Raw genomic sequence first — 18,624 nt, forward strand, 5'->3', positions numbered from 1 at the left:
CTTAGACAACCATCGGGATGCAGAGCTGATCTACAGATGGCCACCTTGCAAAGCCATCCTCGTCGATCAGCTTTTCATCGCGAGCTGTGAAGCAAATGGGACGAGGGTAACTCTGTTGCTGAGGGTGGTCGAAAAATTCGATATGAAAACCTTGAAAAGTTTTTAAGACCTGTGCATCTGACGTAATAGCTGCCCAAGCGTCCAGGAAAGCAGCTAACCCGACACCCGATGCGGACCTGCACTGCTGGTAAAACACTTACCGCTGGAATTTCCGCCTCCGGCATTGTTCTTGAATCCTCCGTGGCCCTTGAAGCGCTGGCCTCTTGTTGGGTAGAAGTTGTTATAATTCGCACTGGAATTGTACTGTCCGCGACCGGAGCCGTGTCCCCTGGGAGGATTTAGTTGGATGCCAAGGCTGACAGAGCGGCCCCTGCCTCGGCCGGCCCTGTGGAAACCTGTGTGTTGAAGACCCTCTTGATACTGGATTGGGCCTTATCCAAAGAGGACAAGGTTGCCACAAATGTACCTAATTCTTTCACAAAAGGGTCCCCAAAACGGCCTCCCCGTGCAACCGCACCCGCTTCAGAGGAGGCTAAATATCTGAGCTTAGGATCTAATCTAATCAACAATGAGCGACGACGCTCTGTTGACAAGGCACAGTTTGCGTTGCCCATAAAGATAATGGCCCAATGAGTACAGTTTGACAACACCTCCGGTGAAAAAGTGGATCCTGACACCTTAGCCTCCTCTGTCATGTCCCAAATGTTGGTCATAGGACCAATGGCATTGAGAAGCTTATCCTGGCATGAACGCCAGGATCTATCTATGCTCTTGCGAGGGTCCTTCATAAATCTTGCCAGGTAGGTGGCCATCTTGTAGTCCAGCTCTGGGGTGAAAGCAACTTTCCCCTCCAGAGTTGGCCTCGGGTACTCTGCTTTAGGGCAACCCGAGCCTCCTTTTCTAAGATCCTGTGGAGCCACCCGCAACAAACTTGGCCACCCTGTCGCCTGGAGCCCAAGCCGCAGACCGGGAATGGATAATATTGTCTGGGTCCAATATACCCGAATCCTCCCCCGGCGCTGAAGGAGGGTGGATCACCGGGCGCCATGGGCGCGAGGGGCCTGCCTCGTCCTCCGAATCCCCCTGGGAGCCCTCATCAGGCTCTGGAGAGACCGGATCTGGAGTCCCCTGGGGTTGGGTTGCCGGTGGGGCGGCCAAGGAAGAGGGTGTCACCTGCGCTAGAAAGGCATTCTTAAGGCGCACAAACACGTCTTTATCTACCCGGTCTGAAAACTTCTTTTTAGGAGGTGGAGGGCCCTCCCGGTTAAGGGGTCAGAAGGCGGTGCAAAAGGTTCTGCGCGTGTTTGCACTAATTTTGCACACTCCTGAACAATCCTGTCTGACAGGCGTTGTTTTATAGGCTCAACCAACTCGTGGACCACTCTATAAATGGAGGAGACCACAGCGTCGTAGAAATCTTCGTCCCATGGCATATACTTCTGGGACCCCTCCTCCTCATACGTACAATTCTGTTCCTCCATCATTAACTAGGCCAACCTCAATCTCCTTTGTGGAGGAAAACAAGTGGGGGAATACTTTTAAGGCGCAGTTTGCTAATCATTTTAAGCTGGGGCACCCGGACAAATATGATTGGCAGACCGGAGGACTGTGATTAAATTGTGCAACCCCAAGGGCTGCAATAAGGTTTGCACCCACCTCAGCGCGCGAGAGCCCTCCGGAAAACCCGACAGGACCTGGCTGCCTCACAGCGTGCTGTGAAGGGAACAATGAATTTGTGCAATAATTCGTCCGCAGGCGTCACCACGGGATCAGCCCGCAATACAGACTCCTGCCGGGGCGTCAAATATGCTGAAGAAAATACAGGGCCGGGCCGGCCTGTGTATGCAGCGAGGACAAAGCTCGCCCAAACGCGTCTCCTGCAGCGCAGTTCCTCCTCTGAGGAACCGCGATGCAGGACCTGAGAGACGAGCGAGTCCCCCTCGCAGGCCTCCAAAGCACCACAGATAATATGGCACTGGCCTAGTAAGGAGCGCAAAACGCTTCAGCGGCCGGAGGGAATCTGAAACCGAAAATGAAAACAAGACGCGCATACACAGCTAAATAATCCATCCCCGGGGAAACGCAGAGCGCGTGTCACCATGGGGGGAAAAAGACCATAATTAACAGGCAGTAACACTGAAATATCTATCAAAAAACACCACAGATAAGAAAATGTTGACTTAACTGGCTGCGAAGCAGCGAAGAAAGAGGAGGAACCAACAGAGTGAAAGGACTATGTACTGTTTATGGACACTATGGAAGGACTATTGTGTGGGAGACCTCCCTTGGTGTCATGGGTGTTGATGTTTTTTACTCATGTGTTTTACTCCTGTTTTACTTATGATTCATACAAGTTTCTATGAAATATGTCTTTCTGGCTGCTATGAAATATGGGGTTTTAACAAAGCAGAGAAAGCCAAAGCATAATCTGAGCCTCCGGCCCTGACATATAATTGGGCAAAAATGTATCTGCCAATTTACAGCTCATGTGTTTGTTTTTCTGCATTTCCTTAGGTGGTGCTTGCATGAAGTGTTTCAGATGAGAGCCCTATCGGGGGCTGACGCTGTCAATGCTCTTAGACCCTTTTATTTCGCTGTTCATCCCGATTTCTTTGGCCAACATCCCAAAGAGCGTGTAAGCATCATGCTTTAAGTTTTTATTTTGTGTCTGAAATCCCAGAAATGTAAAATAACAATAGAGAAAATATGATAAGAAACTTGTACAAATGGACTAATAAACTGACAATATACATTATTTTGAAAATGAAATATTTTGCCCTATACATCACATTTCTTATATTGACCTTTGGCAGATAGATGTTTTAAAAAATCTATGAAGTTGTTTTTTAAATATTACTTTCTAGATTGAAGTTAATATATTCTTATTCTTTGTATTTGGAATCTCTTTTGTAGTAATAACTATATTGCTTCATTTTGCATTTGTACTGTTTGAATGGTAGAAGGCTGAAAGAGCCTTGCCGGGATTCAAATGTTTGAGCTCCCTCAAGAAGCATTGAGCCATCCTACTGGCTTTGTGAGAATCAGTCTTCAACAAGGAGTCTGTTGCCGCATAAGGCACACAGGTGAACGGGTAATGTGATATATATTTCCAGTAGTCAGCTGTATATTATCTGGGGGAGGACCGGGGGTGTCATGTCATGGGACTGCTTCCAATCTTAGAATGTTTACATAAATATTCTCACCTGCAGAAGTGTTCTTTGCTACTGCGAAGACAATTACTGCAGACCTCAATAACCCATGGCCACTTTATTTTTGAGGACACTACATCCTCCTCAGTAGCAGGGTTTTATATGGCAGGAGACAATTTCTGATTTCAGTCACACTTGTGAAGACAATCTCTGCAGCTGAGCACTTCATCACTGAGGAGACATTCATTGCAACAGTAAGCAGGACTCTTTATCGTTGATGTTAAAGTGCTACAGCTGTCACCTGTAGTAGCACCCATCACTACTAAGGCAGCAATCTATAGAGTACACCTTTACATCAGTGAACAGGCACACACTTCTCCTTACAGGAGTCCGTCACCTCTCCCATTGGTCAGTTTACAGGTCTGAAAATGTCCACCTGTCAGAAACCATAATATGAAACTCCTGAAGCTAGAAAGACATGCATTGTATTTGATGCTGGGTGCGCGTCTTGGTGCAGACAAAAGTGAAACCAAGACATGGCACACTGCACTCTGTGCCATGTCTGCAAACACTGCACATCTTATAGGTAAGTCACCCCTACAGCAGGCTTTACAGCCCTAGGGCAAGGTGCACTATATCACACTTATGGGCTTATTTGCATGAGCAGATATGTACCTGTGCTAGTCAGTCCAATTGCTGCCAGTGCAAGTGATCAGGGAAGCCATTTTAAGTACATGTGCTGGGTACTGATCAAAAATGAGTTCTAAGGCTACGTGATTGCTTCACTGAAACCAACGATGTTTGGTATCAAACATCTTGTATTAATAAGACCTCACTGATTCCAGTGATGGATTTATTAACACATGCACCCAGAAACCTACCACCTTCTGGTGTGCTGACTGACTGTTCCTAGCCAGCCTGCCACCACAGACGGGTTTCTGACCCACAGTGGTGAGGACCTTTGCTCTCAGGAGGTCAGAAACAAAACCTGCTTGGGCAGAGGGTGTTTAAATTCCATCTCACAGGATGATCTGCAAATTAGCATTCTGTAGTAGGGGATCTCTGTGTATAGTCATAATCTAGTGAATAGTCCCGCCCATGTGCGTGGACCCCGGAGCAATCAAAAATAGACTCTCTTACAGTGTCGAAAAAATGCAGAACTGCACAGACACTTAAGAGAGAATTTAAAGACAGATAATGCAGCCTATAAGGCTACACTGTCCAGTACTTCAACTAGAAATTCCACCACAAAAGCCACAAAACAGCAAAGCCTGTACAGATTTCCCTTGCCTTATCAGCAAACACCCTCTGGAATGATAGAGAGGAGAACCTGGACAGACAAGCCCCATAGGCTGCCATTATGTGGCTCAGAATAGGATACTGTGCCTTTAATAGAACCTTCCAGAACTTCACAGTATCCCAGAATGCACTGCAGGTCCCAGTTACTTTCAGTTCTTTTTTCCAGCTCCTGCAAGCAGGACCCTGGAGCATTGAGCTCTCCCTTTTCAAGGGTTTATTGGTGTTTTTCACTATAATTTCGATTTGAGTGCTTCTAAAGTACTTTTGTGCTGTTCTTCTTGGTTTTTGGCTCCTTTTTGATGTCAAATATGCCTGCATTATTTGACAAATGCCCGGAGTGCTCCAGGAAGAAGGCAAAATCAGACTCCCATGAGGTGTGTATCCTCTGCCTTCCCTCTTCCCACACCCCTGAGGAGTGTGGGATTTGTCAAGGCTTCTCTGAAGGAAAGACGGAAGATCAGGCTTCAGGGCTTCGAGGAAAGAAGGCTGAAGGCGCAAGGTGGGTCTGGAGGGGCTTCTTCTGCCCATGCTGAGGCCTCTGGGGGGCTCCCCAGGGGCAGGAAGACCAGCAACCGTCACCATTCTCCGTCTGGGTCGGTGGCACTGACCACGACGTCGAGAGGGATGACCACGGCCTGTTCCCCATCTCCCCAGGGCTCTGGGTCGAGGAAACGTCGACGGTCGGCGTCGAGGGAGTTACACAGGTCGCCGTCGAAGCCTTTGACGGTTTCGTCGTTGTCATCGTCGACGTCGAGTGATCGGCGTCGACGGGCCCGGCGTCGGTGCTCGCCGTCGAGGCGACACCGCCGTTCATCGTCGACGAAGAGGAAGCGATTGTCGTCGAGGGGATCCTCGTCGTCGAGGCCGCCGTAGAGGCGGAAGAGGTCGCCGTCGAGGCGGAAGAGATCGCCGTCGAGGCGGAAGATGTCGCCGTCGAGGCGGTCGAGGTCGCCGTCGAGGCGGTCGAGGTCGCCGTCGAGGCGCAAGAGGTCGTCGTCGAGACGCAAGAGGTCGTCGTCGAGGCGGACGGGATCGACGTCGAGACATGGCCGGTCGACGCCGAGGCATGGAAGACGGTCGACGCAGAAGGGGCGCTCGACGTCGAGGGACCTACGCTCGCCGTCTGGTCACTGTTCTTCGACATCGAGGAATGGTGGTGAGAGGCCTGATGCTGTGGGGGGCTCCCCACAGTCTGGATCTGGAAAGGAAGGCGGGTCACCTGGATCGGTGTACTCCGAGGTGTATACTCCTAAGAAGACTGTTACACCCCCGCCTCCGTTGCCGAGGGGTCTCCCTCCGAGGGCTCCTACCCCTCCTCCGTTACCTCCTCTGCCTCCGCCTCCACCGGTACCGCTGCCTCATGTGCCTGAAAAGCCGCACCCGGTTCCACCGAGGTCGGTCTCGTTGCCCAGGCTTCCGACCCCTCCCAAAGGGACTCCTAAGACTCAGGACCCGTCCAAGCCCAAGACGCCCGCCCCGGGGAAACCGGCAGAGCGTCCCAGACCTAGGAGATCACGGTCGCGCTCCGGACGGAGAGGAAGATCGAGGAGTAAACACAGGTCCTCCACTAGATCCAGGTATCGCCATAGGAGGCGTAGATCGAGGTCCCGTACGGACTCCTCTAGGACTCGCTCTTATTCACCTACCTTATCGGACTCCCCGGAGACTAGGGTGTCCCTGGTAGACGACATCAGCACATTCCAGGAGGTTCTCCTGAGGGGGGCTGCAAAGATGGGTATCACGGTGACGGCTCCTACACCTACGACGGCCGTGATATTTGAGACTCTTCACAATAAGCACCTGTCTCGCCCTCTGCTGCCATTGGTGCCAGGACTGGTCGAACCTGCGGAGGAGCTGTTCCTTACGCCTGCGGTGGTGAAGGCTGCTCCCTCCCGACTTCTGAAGAAGTACAGGGCACCGGATTCGGACCCGGCCTTCCTGCGAATGGACCCAGTGCCCGACTCCGTGATAGTGACGGAAGTTGCATTCTACCTCCCCGTCCTCCACCGTGCCACCGAATAAAGAAAGCCGCTGGATTGATTCGGCTGGAAGGAAGGTTTGTGGGACTTCTTCCACTACAATGAAGACCGCCGGCGATTCGGCATTGCTGGGGCGGTACGGCCGTGCGCTGTGGGATTCCCTGGAACAGTTTGCGGACCTTCTGCCACGCGACAGGAGGGAGGACTTCCAAGAAATTGTTAAGGAAGGGATGCTGGTTTCGAACCAGGCCATCAGCGCCGCTGCGGATATCTCACTGGTGGTGGCGCATGGTTACTGTCACGGGGTCAACCAGCGCCGCCATGCTTGGCTCAGGCTTACGTCACTCAAGCCTGAGGCACAACAGCGGGTGGCCAATCTGCCTTTTTCCGGTGGAACACTATTCGGAAAACATGCCGACGATGAAATGGCCCGCATGAAGGCTGAGGCTGAGACCCTGACGGCTGTGGGCCTGGAGAAGCCCAAACACAAGAAGCCCTACCGCCCGTTCCAACGACGGTTCGGTTCACAGGGGAAAGGACGAGGACAATCTTCGGGACAACAGCAGCAGCAACACCAGCAGCAGTTCCAGAGACCCTTTCAAAAACGCCAGAGGGGTAGAGGTGGACAGCAGTCCTCTACCGTGAACAAAGCCCCGGCCGGGTCTTGATCCTGAGCGGTTACTTCCCCTTCATCCGTTACCCGCTCCGGTGGGGGGAAGCATTCAATTTTTTCTGGCAGAGTGGAGAAAAATTACTCAGGACAAGTGGGTGCTGAATATTGTTTGCAATGGATACAGTTTTCGGTTCACCAGCCCTCCTCCATCGATTCCTCCGGTCAGCTCACTGTATCAGCTGCGCGAGCTCCAGGTGGAGGCCGATATCCTGTTAAGGAAAAGGGCGATAGAAGTCGTACCTCTGTCTCAAAGAGGAAGAGGTCTGTACTCCCGGTTCTTTCTGGTCCGCAAGAAGGACAAGAACGAGTTCAGGCTCATTCTAGACTTGCGACAGGCAAACAAGTGGATTCGCAGAGAAAAGTTTCGCATGCTGTCGTTGCATCAGATTTACCCTCAGTTGCAACAGGGAGACTGGCTGTGTGCCATAGACCTACAGGATGCATACTTCCATGTGCTCATTGCACACAAACACAGGAAGTTCCTGCGATTTCAAGTCGGCGCCAATCACTCTCAGTACACGGTACTTCCGTTCGGGCTGAAGTCTGCGCCCAGGACTTTCTCGAAGTGCATGGCAGTGGTAGCGGCACACCTGCGGAAGACCAAGGTGTTTGTCTACCCGTACCTGGACGACTGGTTGATCAAGGCCTCCTCCTTCTCGGAAGCTCAAGCGCACTTCCAGAAGACGTGCGTTCTCTTGAACAAGCTGGGGTTGCACATCAACATGTCCAAGTCTGTCCCGACTCCGGTCCAGTGCATTCAGTACTTGGGAGCCTCCATCAATACGCTGTCAGCAAGCGTGTCTCCTTCAGAGGAGCGACGATTATCACTCCTTCGGAAGGCTCAGGCTCTCATGACCACTCCATCTACGACAGTGTGGAAGGTGTCTTCTCTACTGGGATCGATGGCATCTTGCATCTTCCTGACGACACATGCGCGGCTGCACATGAGAACGCTGCAGGAGGGCTTGGAGGATCAGTGGGACCAGAGGAGAGGATCTTGGGACGACAAGATACGACTGTCTCTGCATGCTCTTCAGTCTCTGAAGTGGTGGTGTTCTGCGGAGAATCTCCTGAGAGGGGTTCCCTTCCACAAGGACATTCCCACACAGACTATCGTGACGGATGCTTCTCTCCAGGGATGGGGAGCGCACTCCGGAGACTTACAGATTCCAGGGACGTGGTCCCTGACGGAGTCCACGTACCACATCAATTTCCTGGAACTCAGAACTGTTCACTTGGCGCTGAAGGCTTTTCACCCGTCCTTCCAGACCAACTCTCTACTTGTACAGACGGACAATACGACCACGATGTATTACCTCAACAAGCAGGGGGGCTCGAGATCCCGCACTCTGTCGCAGGAGGTGCAGGCGATCTGGCACTGGCTTCTGGCCAGAGGACTGACGATAACGGCCACACATCTGCCAGGTGTGCAGAATGTTCAGGCAGACGAGCTGAGCAGACTGATTCAGGAGAACCACGAATGGGTCATAAACGACGAAGTACTAGGAGAAGTCTTCGCAAGGTGGGGAACTCCAGACGTGGATCTGTTCGCCACCGCCGAAAACAGCAAATGCCGAGACTTCGCCTCCAGGTACTACCAGCCGGGGACGCTGGGGAACGCGTTATGGATCAACTGGTCGAACAGCTTTCTGTACGCTTTTCCACCCATTCCCCTGATTCCGATGGTTCTCATCAAGCTGTCCCAGTCCAGGGCGCGGATGATTCTGATTGCCCCGGAATGGCCCAGACAGTGGTGGTTCACGGACCTGCTTCACCGGTCTCTCCTTCCTCACATGAAGCTGCCGTGCAGGCCGGACCTTCTCACGAAGTTCGGGGGGCGGATGTTGCACCCTTACCTCTCGTCTTTGAGTTTGGCGGCCTGGCTCCTTAGATAGTGCAATATGGCCATCTGAATCTCCCAGAGGATTGCATGGACATACTGAAGGAGGTTAAGCGACCTTCCACTAGGACTTCTTATGCTTACAAGTGGAAGAGGTTTTGCATCTGGTGCAAGGCCAAGAACTATGACCCTATGACATGCAAGGAGGTTGTCATCCTTCCATATCTGCTACATCTGGCGCAGTCTGGCCTTAATGTCCATTCCATTAAGGTTCATCTGGCTGCTTTGACTGCCTACAGGAAATGCCCTTCACAGACTTCCTTCTTCCAGATCCTTGTGATCAAAGATTTTTTGGAAGGCTTGAAGAAAGTATTCCCTCCTGTCCGGCTTCCTTCGCCTTCATGGGAATTGAATGTGGTGCTGTCCAGATTGATGAAGGAGCCTTTTGAACCTATTCATAAGGCTTCGTTGCAGCACCTGTCCTGGAAGGCGGCGTTCCTCGTGGCCATTACATCGGCCCGCAGGGTGAGTGAAATTCAGGCGTTGTGTTGCCAAGAACCTTATACTGTATTTCATGCTGCTAAGGTTGTTACTCACCCTAAATTTCTTCCCAAGGTTATTTCTGATTTTCATGTCAACCAGACTATAACTTTGCCTACGTTTTTTCAGAATCCTTCATCTCCAGCGGAAAGGTCTTTACATTCCCTGGATGTTAGGAGGGTGTTGAAATTTTATCTGGATAAAACCAAAGATATTCGTAGGTCAGACCAATTGTTTATTAATTATGGATCAGTCAGGACGGGTCTTGCTACCTCTAAACAGTCCATCTCGAGGTGGATTGTGTCCTGCATACAATTGTGTTACTACAAAGCTAATAAGACCTTAGGGGGCAAACCTAAGGCTCATTCCACCAGGGGCAAAGCTGCCACGACAGCTTTGCTTCGTAAAGATCCCATTGCAGAGATCTGCAAGGCGGCCACTTGGAAGTCGGTCCATACCTTTGCTAAGCATTACTGCCTGGACACTGATGCCAGGACAGACGCTCAGGTTGGGCAGGCTTCGCTGCGAAATCTGTTCGCACAATAGTGGTGTTGTTTCTTTTTCCTCCACCGCCGCTGGGTGTGGGGATGGGCTTGCCATTCTATTCACTAGATTATGACTATACACAGAGATCCCCTAGTACAGAAGGAGTAGTTTCTGTCCTGTAACTCCAGTTCTGTAGTAGGGGTATCTCTGTTATAGTCTGTAGTAATGAATCACTACACATCAAGGGTTTCAGGAACAATTTTATTATGTCCTTAAGTAAACAGGTGCTCCCAGCTTGGCGGCTTAATCTCACCACCAACATTCTAACGCTGACTCGGAGAGGCAGCACGGACCGTACCAAGGGGGAGAGGGGAGGGGGTGAATAGAGGGAAAGTCCATCACATGTAAAGTTACAACACACCTTTCCCCCTAGGGAGAACAGAGAGGAGGGAAAAGCAGGGCCCAAAACGGGGGAGGAAGAAAGCTAACAAAAGGAGAATCGAAGAGGAAGAGGGGTAAAGAAGGCGGGAGAGTGATAGCAGGAATGTGAGGGGGAGAGAGAGAGAGAGAGAAAGAGAGAGAGAGAGAGAGAAAAAGAAAAGAGAGCTGGGGGAGGGGAGACTATCACAAAGGGAAAAATACCGCAACAAGGATAAACTGAGTCTTGAGAAGAAGACCCCATAAAGTTTCAAAAAATAGAACAACCTGAAAGGGAATGAAAAATCCCCCTACCAAGTGACTGCTGTGACTGTCCAAGGAGGTCATGTAGGGGCGGTTGAATAGAGCTTTCTAATAGACAACTTTAGAGGTTAAATATAAAGCCTTCTAGTTATCTTCAGTATCGAACTCACTGGTGGTGTTCTTGAATAAGAGGTTCATTTGTTCCGCAAGGTCCAACGCAATGTCCTGACCTTTCTCCCACTTGGATGAACAACTTTTGCAAGTGGGTGTAGCAGATTTCTCTGATCCCTTGAACACCTCTTCTCCCGCAACACCGTTACGCTTCCTATAAGCTCTTAGAATTGCATCATGACATAGGTTTAGAACTGGTTTGTGTGCCACTTCACTTTCCACCACTGGCTCCTCATAGTCTGAACATACCCAGCAGTCTATTTCACCATTGTGTTCCACACTCCTCTTTCTAGTATTTTCATCTCCCACCGGGAGAGTGATCATAGCATTAAGGTTCTTTTACTTGGGCAGTTTCCTGGGCCAGGCCACACTGCTACTACTCCCTCTGATACAACAAGTCTCCCTTTCAATGTCATCCTCGGTGACAGGTCTTGGCCATCTTCTACCTTCATTTCCTTGGCCGTGACCAGTATCAAAGCCACTATTGAATTCCATTTCAAACAGTTCCAGAACATTAGCACGAGCCTCATCTGAAATAAGTCTGTCCTCCCGTTCCATCAAGTGTCTACCGTAGGAGGACTCCGTAGGGTTTTCTAGGCCGCAAAACTTATGCTTTCTCCTATAATCACCGAGCAGACCCTTCTTCCCTGACAGAACTTTAAATGGGGGACATTTTAGAATTTCCTGCGCTTCCTTACTCTCACTCTCCAACTTATCACTATAAAACATTTGAAAATATTTTCCTTTATTTTCACCCTTCGACTCAAAAAGGCTTAGACCCTCTTCTCTTTCCTGTTCATAATTATCCACATACTCCTCCCTAGTTTTGGTCCTGAGCTTGGCCAATGCATTTCTTTGCCGCACCACCTTGAAATTTAAATGGCTACTCCTTCATTTTGTTATTTCTCGATCTTTAGGTTTCGTAACTATGCGCTCTCCCATTCTCTCAAATTCTCCATTTTTTACAACTTTTCCTTCACTGCCTTTTCTCTCGTATTCCTTGCTTATTTTAATTTCGTCCACCAAACCTTGGTAAGTTTCTTGTTTTTCATTGAATTTGTCCTTAGCTGCTTCTTTTTCCCATTTTATTTTCTTGCTGCTCCTTCCTTGAATACCTCACCTTTTGATGGTGGCGTTCTAGCATTTAACGGTTCACACTTTGTTATATGCACACTTTTGTTCTGTGCCAGCTCACTCATGTGTTCTTTTCTTTTTTCATTTAGTGATATTCTCAATTTCTTTTGATCCTTCCACCCTAGCACGGAGGGTCCACTTTCTGTTATATATATGGTACTCCTAGTACTTTTTTTCTTGTAACTTAAATCCAGTACTTTGTATCCTATTAAGTTGATGTCCTCCCCTGTGTACGTTTTTAGGGATATGTTGGCCTCTCTTAATTCATTTCCATGTTTTTTAGCTAATTTTCTATTCCATACACTCTTGCTTACAACACTATAACGTGATCCTGAGTCTGTGATTATTTCTATTTCTACTCCGCCAATGAAGATGGTACACACAGGGTTTATTTTACTTGTATAAACCTCCTCTTTGCTATCCATTTTTCCCTTGAAAACTTCATACCTTTGTGAATTAACAAACGAGACTTGCATATAATGTTCATCCAACACATTCAAGATGTTCTCAAACATATTTCTGTCAGTTCCTTTATTGATTACCTTTTCCATTTTATGGTACATTTTCCGTCCACCGGTTCCTAAACTGTGAAATAATATTTCAGCCTTTTCCTCAGGTATTAAAGGTTCTTCCTCTTCCTCAAAAACTGATATATAATTCTCAAAATATTCTTTCCACTCTCTCCATTCTGCAATATTTTTTCCATCCTCTTCCATAAACGGCTCAGGTGGCGGAAAATTATACATTCGGCCCAACTCCATGTTACGTACGCTATCACTTTTAACCCTAAATTCCACTGTATATATATATATATATATATATTTTTTTTTTAAGTATTCTTCACTCGCTTTCAAATTATAAGGATACACACTTTTTGGTTAATCCAGCTTATTTCGTGCTGAAACTTGCTCCTTGGATGCACGTTTTAATTCTAGCCAGGAATTCTCGTGAAGATGTAATTTCCACCTCCAACAGAATGATGGCGCCACAAGTGAAGGGCGTAGAACGCTATTGCGCGCCAAAACTGAGAAAAGTGATGCGCAAGCTATGCGCCTCAGGAGTAGACAAAATGCCTACCTCACGTTACTGAAAAAAAACTACTTTAATCTAAGGTAGGAATCTTCCTTTAGAAATGTTAATAAGAAATGTTACACGGACATTAGACACTGGCAAGTGCTGGTTTACTGGTAAGGAGGAGTCCAGTTTCTTCGCTAACAACGAGGGAAATAGAGATTCAATTATACAAACAGCCTTCACATCCGATGAATGCCGCCGCTAACATGCGTCACACTTCCACTTTAATGCATAAAATTTGTAATGCGCTGCTTTATACTTAGTAGATATTCACATTCAAGCTTGACGCTGTGGAGAATTCACCCTACTTGCAAATGTTCCAAATAACCCAGATAAGTGAACGTTGTCTTCAATTTCCGACGATATTGCCACATACAGTCACGCCAATTATCCTATACGGCTAAATCTCTCCACACATGAATTAAATATGCTTATTTGTGATCACTGTCACGTTTTGTATTACCGCTTGCCTTTAAATTGTTACAGTCTTAATTCCCTACTTTTCCGAAATATTTTCATGAGGGTAAGTGGTATATGGCCCACCAGGTGGCAGTGCATTATAACGCCTGCTATAATTATGTGCTGTAGAGGACTGTATTCAATAAAAATCAGAGATCTGAGGAGAATAACTTTAGAAAGCAGATTGCGCACCGATTCACATTAATTTCATAACTGCGGTAGCAGAGAACACTTAATCCTTTGCCTCGCTCACTTCTCCTCAAGTTAAGTTAAAGTGCACACCTCTTGAACTCACGTAGATATCAATCTACTACCACTTGAGAATTACTTTTCTCCAATATTTCAAATCACGAGTACGCCCAATGGTTATGCAGCAAATTACTGGTCACATTAAGTCAGCTTACAGTTCAATGAAATTTGTTATTTAACTCACTCAAATTTCAACATTTACCGGACTTCACGGAGGCTCCTCTTTTCCTCAACTCATATATTCATCTTGTGTGAAAATACACATCACGATGTCATCCTTAAATTTCTTCAGTGGTAAGTTATCCGGCAGAGTAGTTCACTACTTCGTGTTCACATTGACAGCTTCTCAAATGAGCCCTTGCTCCCTATCAGCAACCAGTCTGGTTGAAGACTCCCCAAATACTTGTCACGAAGTCGGGAGAAATAGAGTACACTGTTACTGACGGATCCCGTCTTCGACACAACGGAGACTGAGGGAAGAGTGTGCCAATCCGGCACTGCACCGACAGTCTAGCTCAGCTCCTCCTCACAAACGCAAACAGCAGTCGTTCCTCCTCACGCGCTCCCCCTCGGCGCCTTCTCTCTCTGTTGTGACGGATCCGGCCACAGCTCTTAGGACAGCTCTCACACGGTCACGTTATGCCCGACTGCACCGGCGCTACCTGCTGCTGCTTCACCTCATCTGTTGCTTACAACACAGCAGGGCACTCCAAAGGGACAGCCATTACAAGATCCACCGACGCCAGTCAGACTTCAAACGGAAAGACAAGATTCCTCTCCTCCACACGGCACAAGCTCACCTTCACCGAGGCCACACGCCCGACTTCCTTCAGCGTTCCGGATGCGAGAACCTCACGTCCCCAAGGGGAACACCTCGATGAGTACAGCTTATTACACCGATATGTCCGCTGTTCCTGTGATCTTCATTCATCAACTGGGTAAGTCATCAGTTTCAACACATTTCTCCGCTCAAGCATCAAGTTACTCCAGGGGGGAGGCACCACGCTGACCCTGGCTCAGCTCCTCGTCCTCGTCGCCAAAAAGTGTAGTAATGAATCACTACACATAAAGGGTTTCAGGAACAATTTTATTATGTCCTTAAGTAAACAGGTGCTCCCCGCTTGGCGGCTTAATCTCACTACCAACATTCTAACGCTGACTCAGAGAGGCAGCACGGACCGTACCAAGGGGGGAGAGGGGAGGGGGTGAATAGAGGGAAAGTCCATCACATGTAAAGTTACAACATAGTCATAAGCGCCCGCCCGCCTCCCCGGTGGAGAGAGTTGTTCATGTGAGGAATGCTACAGGTCTGGCGTGTTACGCCTTCAAAAAGAACTGAAAGTAACTGGGACCTGCAGTGCATTCTGGGATACTGTGAAGTTCTGGAATGTTCTATTAAAGGCACAGTATCCTATTCTGAGCCACATAATGGCAGCCTATGGGGCTTGTCTGTCCAGGTTCTCCTCTCTATCATTCCAGAGGGTGTTTGCTGTTAAGGCAAGGGAAATCTGTACAGGCTTTGCTGTTTTGTGGATTTTGTGGTGGAATTTCTAGTTGACGTACTGGACAGTGTTGCCTTATCGGCTGCATTATCTGCCTTTAAATTCTCTCAAGTGTCTGTGCAGTTCTGCATTTTTTCGACACTGTAAGAGATTATTTTTGATTGCTCCGGGGTCCACGCACATGGGCGGGAATATTCACTAGATTATGACTATAACAGAGATACCCCTACTACAGAACTGGAGTTACAGGACAGAAACTACTCCTTCCAAGTCAGGGAGCTTCAAAGAGCCCACTGCCTTTATAATGAGAATTTTGCTTCCCTCACAAGAGAGGATGCTGTCCCCCCTATCCAGGGCCCAATTGGCACCTAGACAGGTGGGAAAATTAGTAGTTGGAGAGAGGTGTTCAACCTCAGGCTAGCTCCACCCCTACGGTAGGCTACCTGAAGTGAATACGAAATTTTAGAGTGTGCCATCTTTATGCTGGCAATCATACGAACTCTGGGACAGTGTTATGCCCATTACCCACAGGAAGTGGTCATATAGGGGGTTGTAGTGACCCTAGGTGTACTGAACACTCCCCTAATGCCCCTACATCTGCTATTTATGGGAGCCCCTAGCACCAGGAAATCAGATCCTGCCTGTAGAAAATTAGGATCTCTCTGGCATAGATACCCCCACTTTTTGCCTGGTCTCAGTGTGTTTTGACTGTCGTTCACTGGGATCCTGCTAACCAAGACCGCAGTGGCAGTTCTCCGTCCTCTAATTTGTTGGTAAGTTCTTTGTACACCCTGCAATTGGCATACTGAGGTACCATTATAAGTCACTAGTATATGGTACTGAGGTTCCCAGGGCATTGGTACATCAAGAGTCTCCCATGGGCTACAGCATGTATTATCCCCCACCCATGGGATCCCTTTCAAACCGTGTCTGCAGAGCTGCCATCGCAGCCTGCGTGATATGGTGCTCGCACCTTTACCTTTAGGTATGAGATTTCCCTTGTATAGTGGCCACTGCACTTTTAACTTATAAGTCACCCTTAAGGTAGGCCCTTCAGTCCAAGGGCAGGGTGCATGGCTCTAAGCGTGTGAGTACCTCTGCATGAGCAGAGGTATCCCTACAATTCCAGACTCCATTCTTGGGTCTTTGTAAGTGCTGGGCAGCCATAGTGAGGTATGTAATGGGCACTGGCAGGTCGAGATGTCGAACTACATAATGGCTGCTCCGAACTGGTCATATTTGGTATCAAACATGTTGGAACCACGCAACAACACCGATTCCATTGTTAGTACCATGTACGGAGGACTTCTTTGAGAACCCCCCTATACCTACATGTGCAGCCTTACAGGGTCTGCCTGCCAGCCCACACTGCTGCCAGCCTCAGACACTGTTCTGACCTCCTGCATGATGAGCCTAACTCGGGCAGAGAAAGCTGAACAAAGGATATCCTGCGAAGGAGAGGTGTAGCCACCTCTTCTTAGGAATTAGGTAGGGTGTGGATTCTTCCGAGCGCCACCAGACTGCATTGAAGGGGACATTTGGTGTACTCCTTACATAAACCAGTTATGCCTAGTTCAGGAGCCCATGGCTTCTGCTCTTGAGTGAAACTACACAAAGGACAGGGGAGTGTCCACTCCCCTGTCCATGTCCTCCCTAGGAAGGTTGCCAGAGCTCCACCAGGTGGCTACTTGATTCTGCTATTTTGAATCTTGGCCCCTGGGAGCATCTGACTGGCTAGGCAATCTGATTAGCACCCTGACACCCTCTCCCCCACCCCCCCATTGGTGGGTTGCTGCAGAAAATGTCCTTCCCCTTTTTGGGTTACTTAAGGGCTCCCCTGAGGGTGGGTCCTTAGACTTTGTCAAGATTCGTCAAGATATGTCTGTAGTTTGTTGCCTCGCCAGAAGCCTGACCAGTCTTTCCAGCAGCTTGGAAGACTGCACTCCCTCTCGAGCCGTCTTTTACCGCATCCCTGTGCGCAGCGTCTTGTTGTCATTGCCAATGTTTTCAAGTTTCAAGTTTATTTTATTTAGCATAGTTACTTAAAACCGTTGCTACAAAATATCTCATTGCAGATTAAAACCAGTTAAAAGACATTATAACCAAATGCTATTTACAGTACATTAAAAACAAGCAATTATTATAGCAGCGTTTGTCCTTTTCCCATTGCCAAGGGTTGTCGACTCTCCTCCCAGATGATCTACAAGCTGCAAGAAGCCCCTGCTTTCAGCATCGCATACCTCATTGAACAACATCCTGCCTGCATTTTCAGTACCTGGGCCTCCATCTTCTGTGTGCTGCTGAGGCTTCCCTGCGACTCCTTGTGCCTGGTTCTGAGGGCCGGCTCTGACTTACCCTTGCTGGGTTAGTTCCACAGACCTTGCTGGTCTGCATCCTAGTATCTTTTCCTTTGAAACGATTGTTGTGGTTGTCAAGGCTTGTTGGTGGTCCTACCAACAACTGACCTTCCTGCACTCTTCATTTGTCAAGGGACAGCTTGTGGGTGGCAACTGTGCTCCTGCATCGTTGCCTGGGCTCCACAGCTGCTTCATCAAGACCGTTGTGCCACAGCAAGTACCTCTGATTTCAGGTACTTCTGGTCCAGAATCCATGTTTGGGTTCCACCATCCTGGTCCATGAGTTGCTGCAGCTGCCGGACTACCAAGATCCTCCATTGGCTCCTATGGGCGGTTCTGACACCACTTCGCACCTATGCACCAAAGCTCTCTGGTGTAGGGGGCGCTAGGTGGCGCTGGAGCGTAATGGCCGCTCCTGTGTAGAGCTCCTGCCCGACCGGGGACAGCGCTCAATATAACCCCCATCCTGGCCACATAAAACCGGCTGCAAATACCCTTGCTCCCTTCCGAGGGTTCTCCTCCACACCCGGTGAAAGTCTCGTTGGTTTTACCACCAGCGGCGCGCCGGAGAGGCGAGCTTGAAGCTGCCGCGGGACGGAGTGGCGGAGGGGACTGCGCTTCTCGGCGGCTGCTGCAATCTACTGGAGGTCGGTGCTGCGGGGCCTAGCGGGCCGCTCCGGGTAAAGGGCCTTGCTTCCTCTTGCGACGCCCCGATTTGACCAGGACACCTCACCGCTGTGCCTGCTGCCGCTCCCCCGGAGACCGAGTGACCAGAGGACGGTACCGGGGTGCTGTTGGGGCCCCCTACCCCCCTTCCTGCCGCCATCAGCCACAACAACTCCGGCTGGCGAGCCGGGGAAACGTGACGACTTGAGGAGCCGCCTCCCAGATATTCCCCCGTTTGACGACTCCTGAGTAAGACACTGGGAGCGGTGGGGACAGAGCGCAGATAGCCGCCTGCAGCGCTGGGG

The 18,624-nt window shown here is 49.2% G+C and overlaps 1 protein-coding gene across 14 annotated transcripts in view; it reads left to right on the forward strand.

Annotated features, from left to right (window-relative positions):
• The window catches only part of TCAIM (T cell activation inhibitor, mitochondrial), a 566,063-nt gene that overhangs the window by 199,476 nt on the left and 347,963 nt on the right, over positions 1 to 18,624 (forward strand). For 7 of the 14 annotated variants that reach the window (XM_078663911.1, XM_078663917.1, XM_078663915.1 and 4 more), the window contains one exon: positions 2,575 to 2,695. The exons of 6 other annotated variants lie outside the window; for them this stretch is intronic. In XM_078663911.1, the coding sequence (XP_078520037.1) occupies positions 2,575 to 2,695 (121 nt within the window). Of the gene's footprint in view, positions 1 to 2,574; positions 2,696 to 18,624 lie in introns of those variants that run through there. One more of the 14 variants, XM_078663924.1, reaches the window with a different exon arrangement.

The sequence above is a fragment of the Lissotriton helveticus genome, chromosome 10, assembly GCF_964261635.1.
Source record: "Lissotriton helveticus chromosome 10, aLisHel1.1, whole genome shotgun sequence".
NCBI lineage: Eukaryota > Metazoa > Chordata > Amphibia > Caudata > Salamandridae > Lissotriton > Lissotriton helveticus.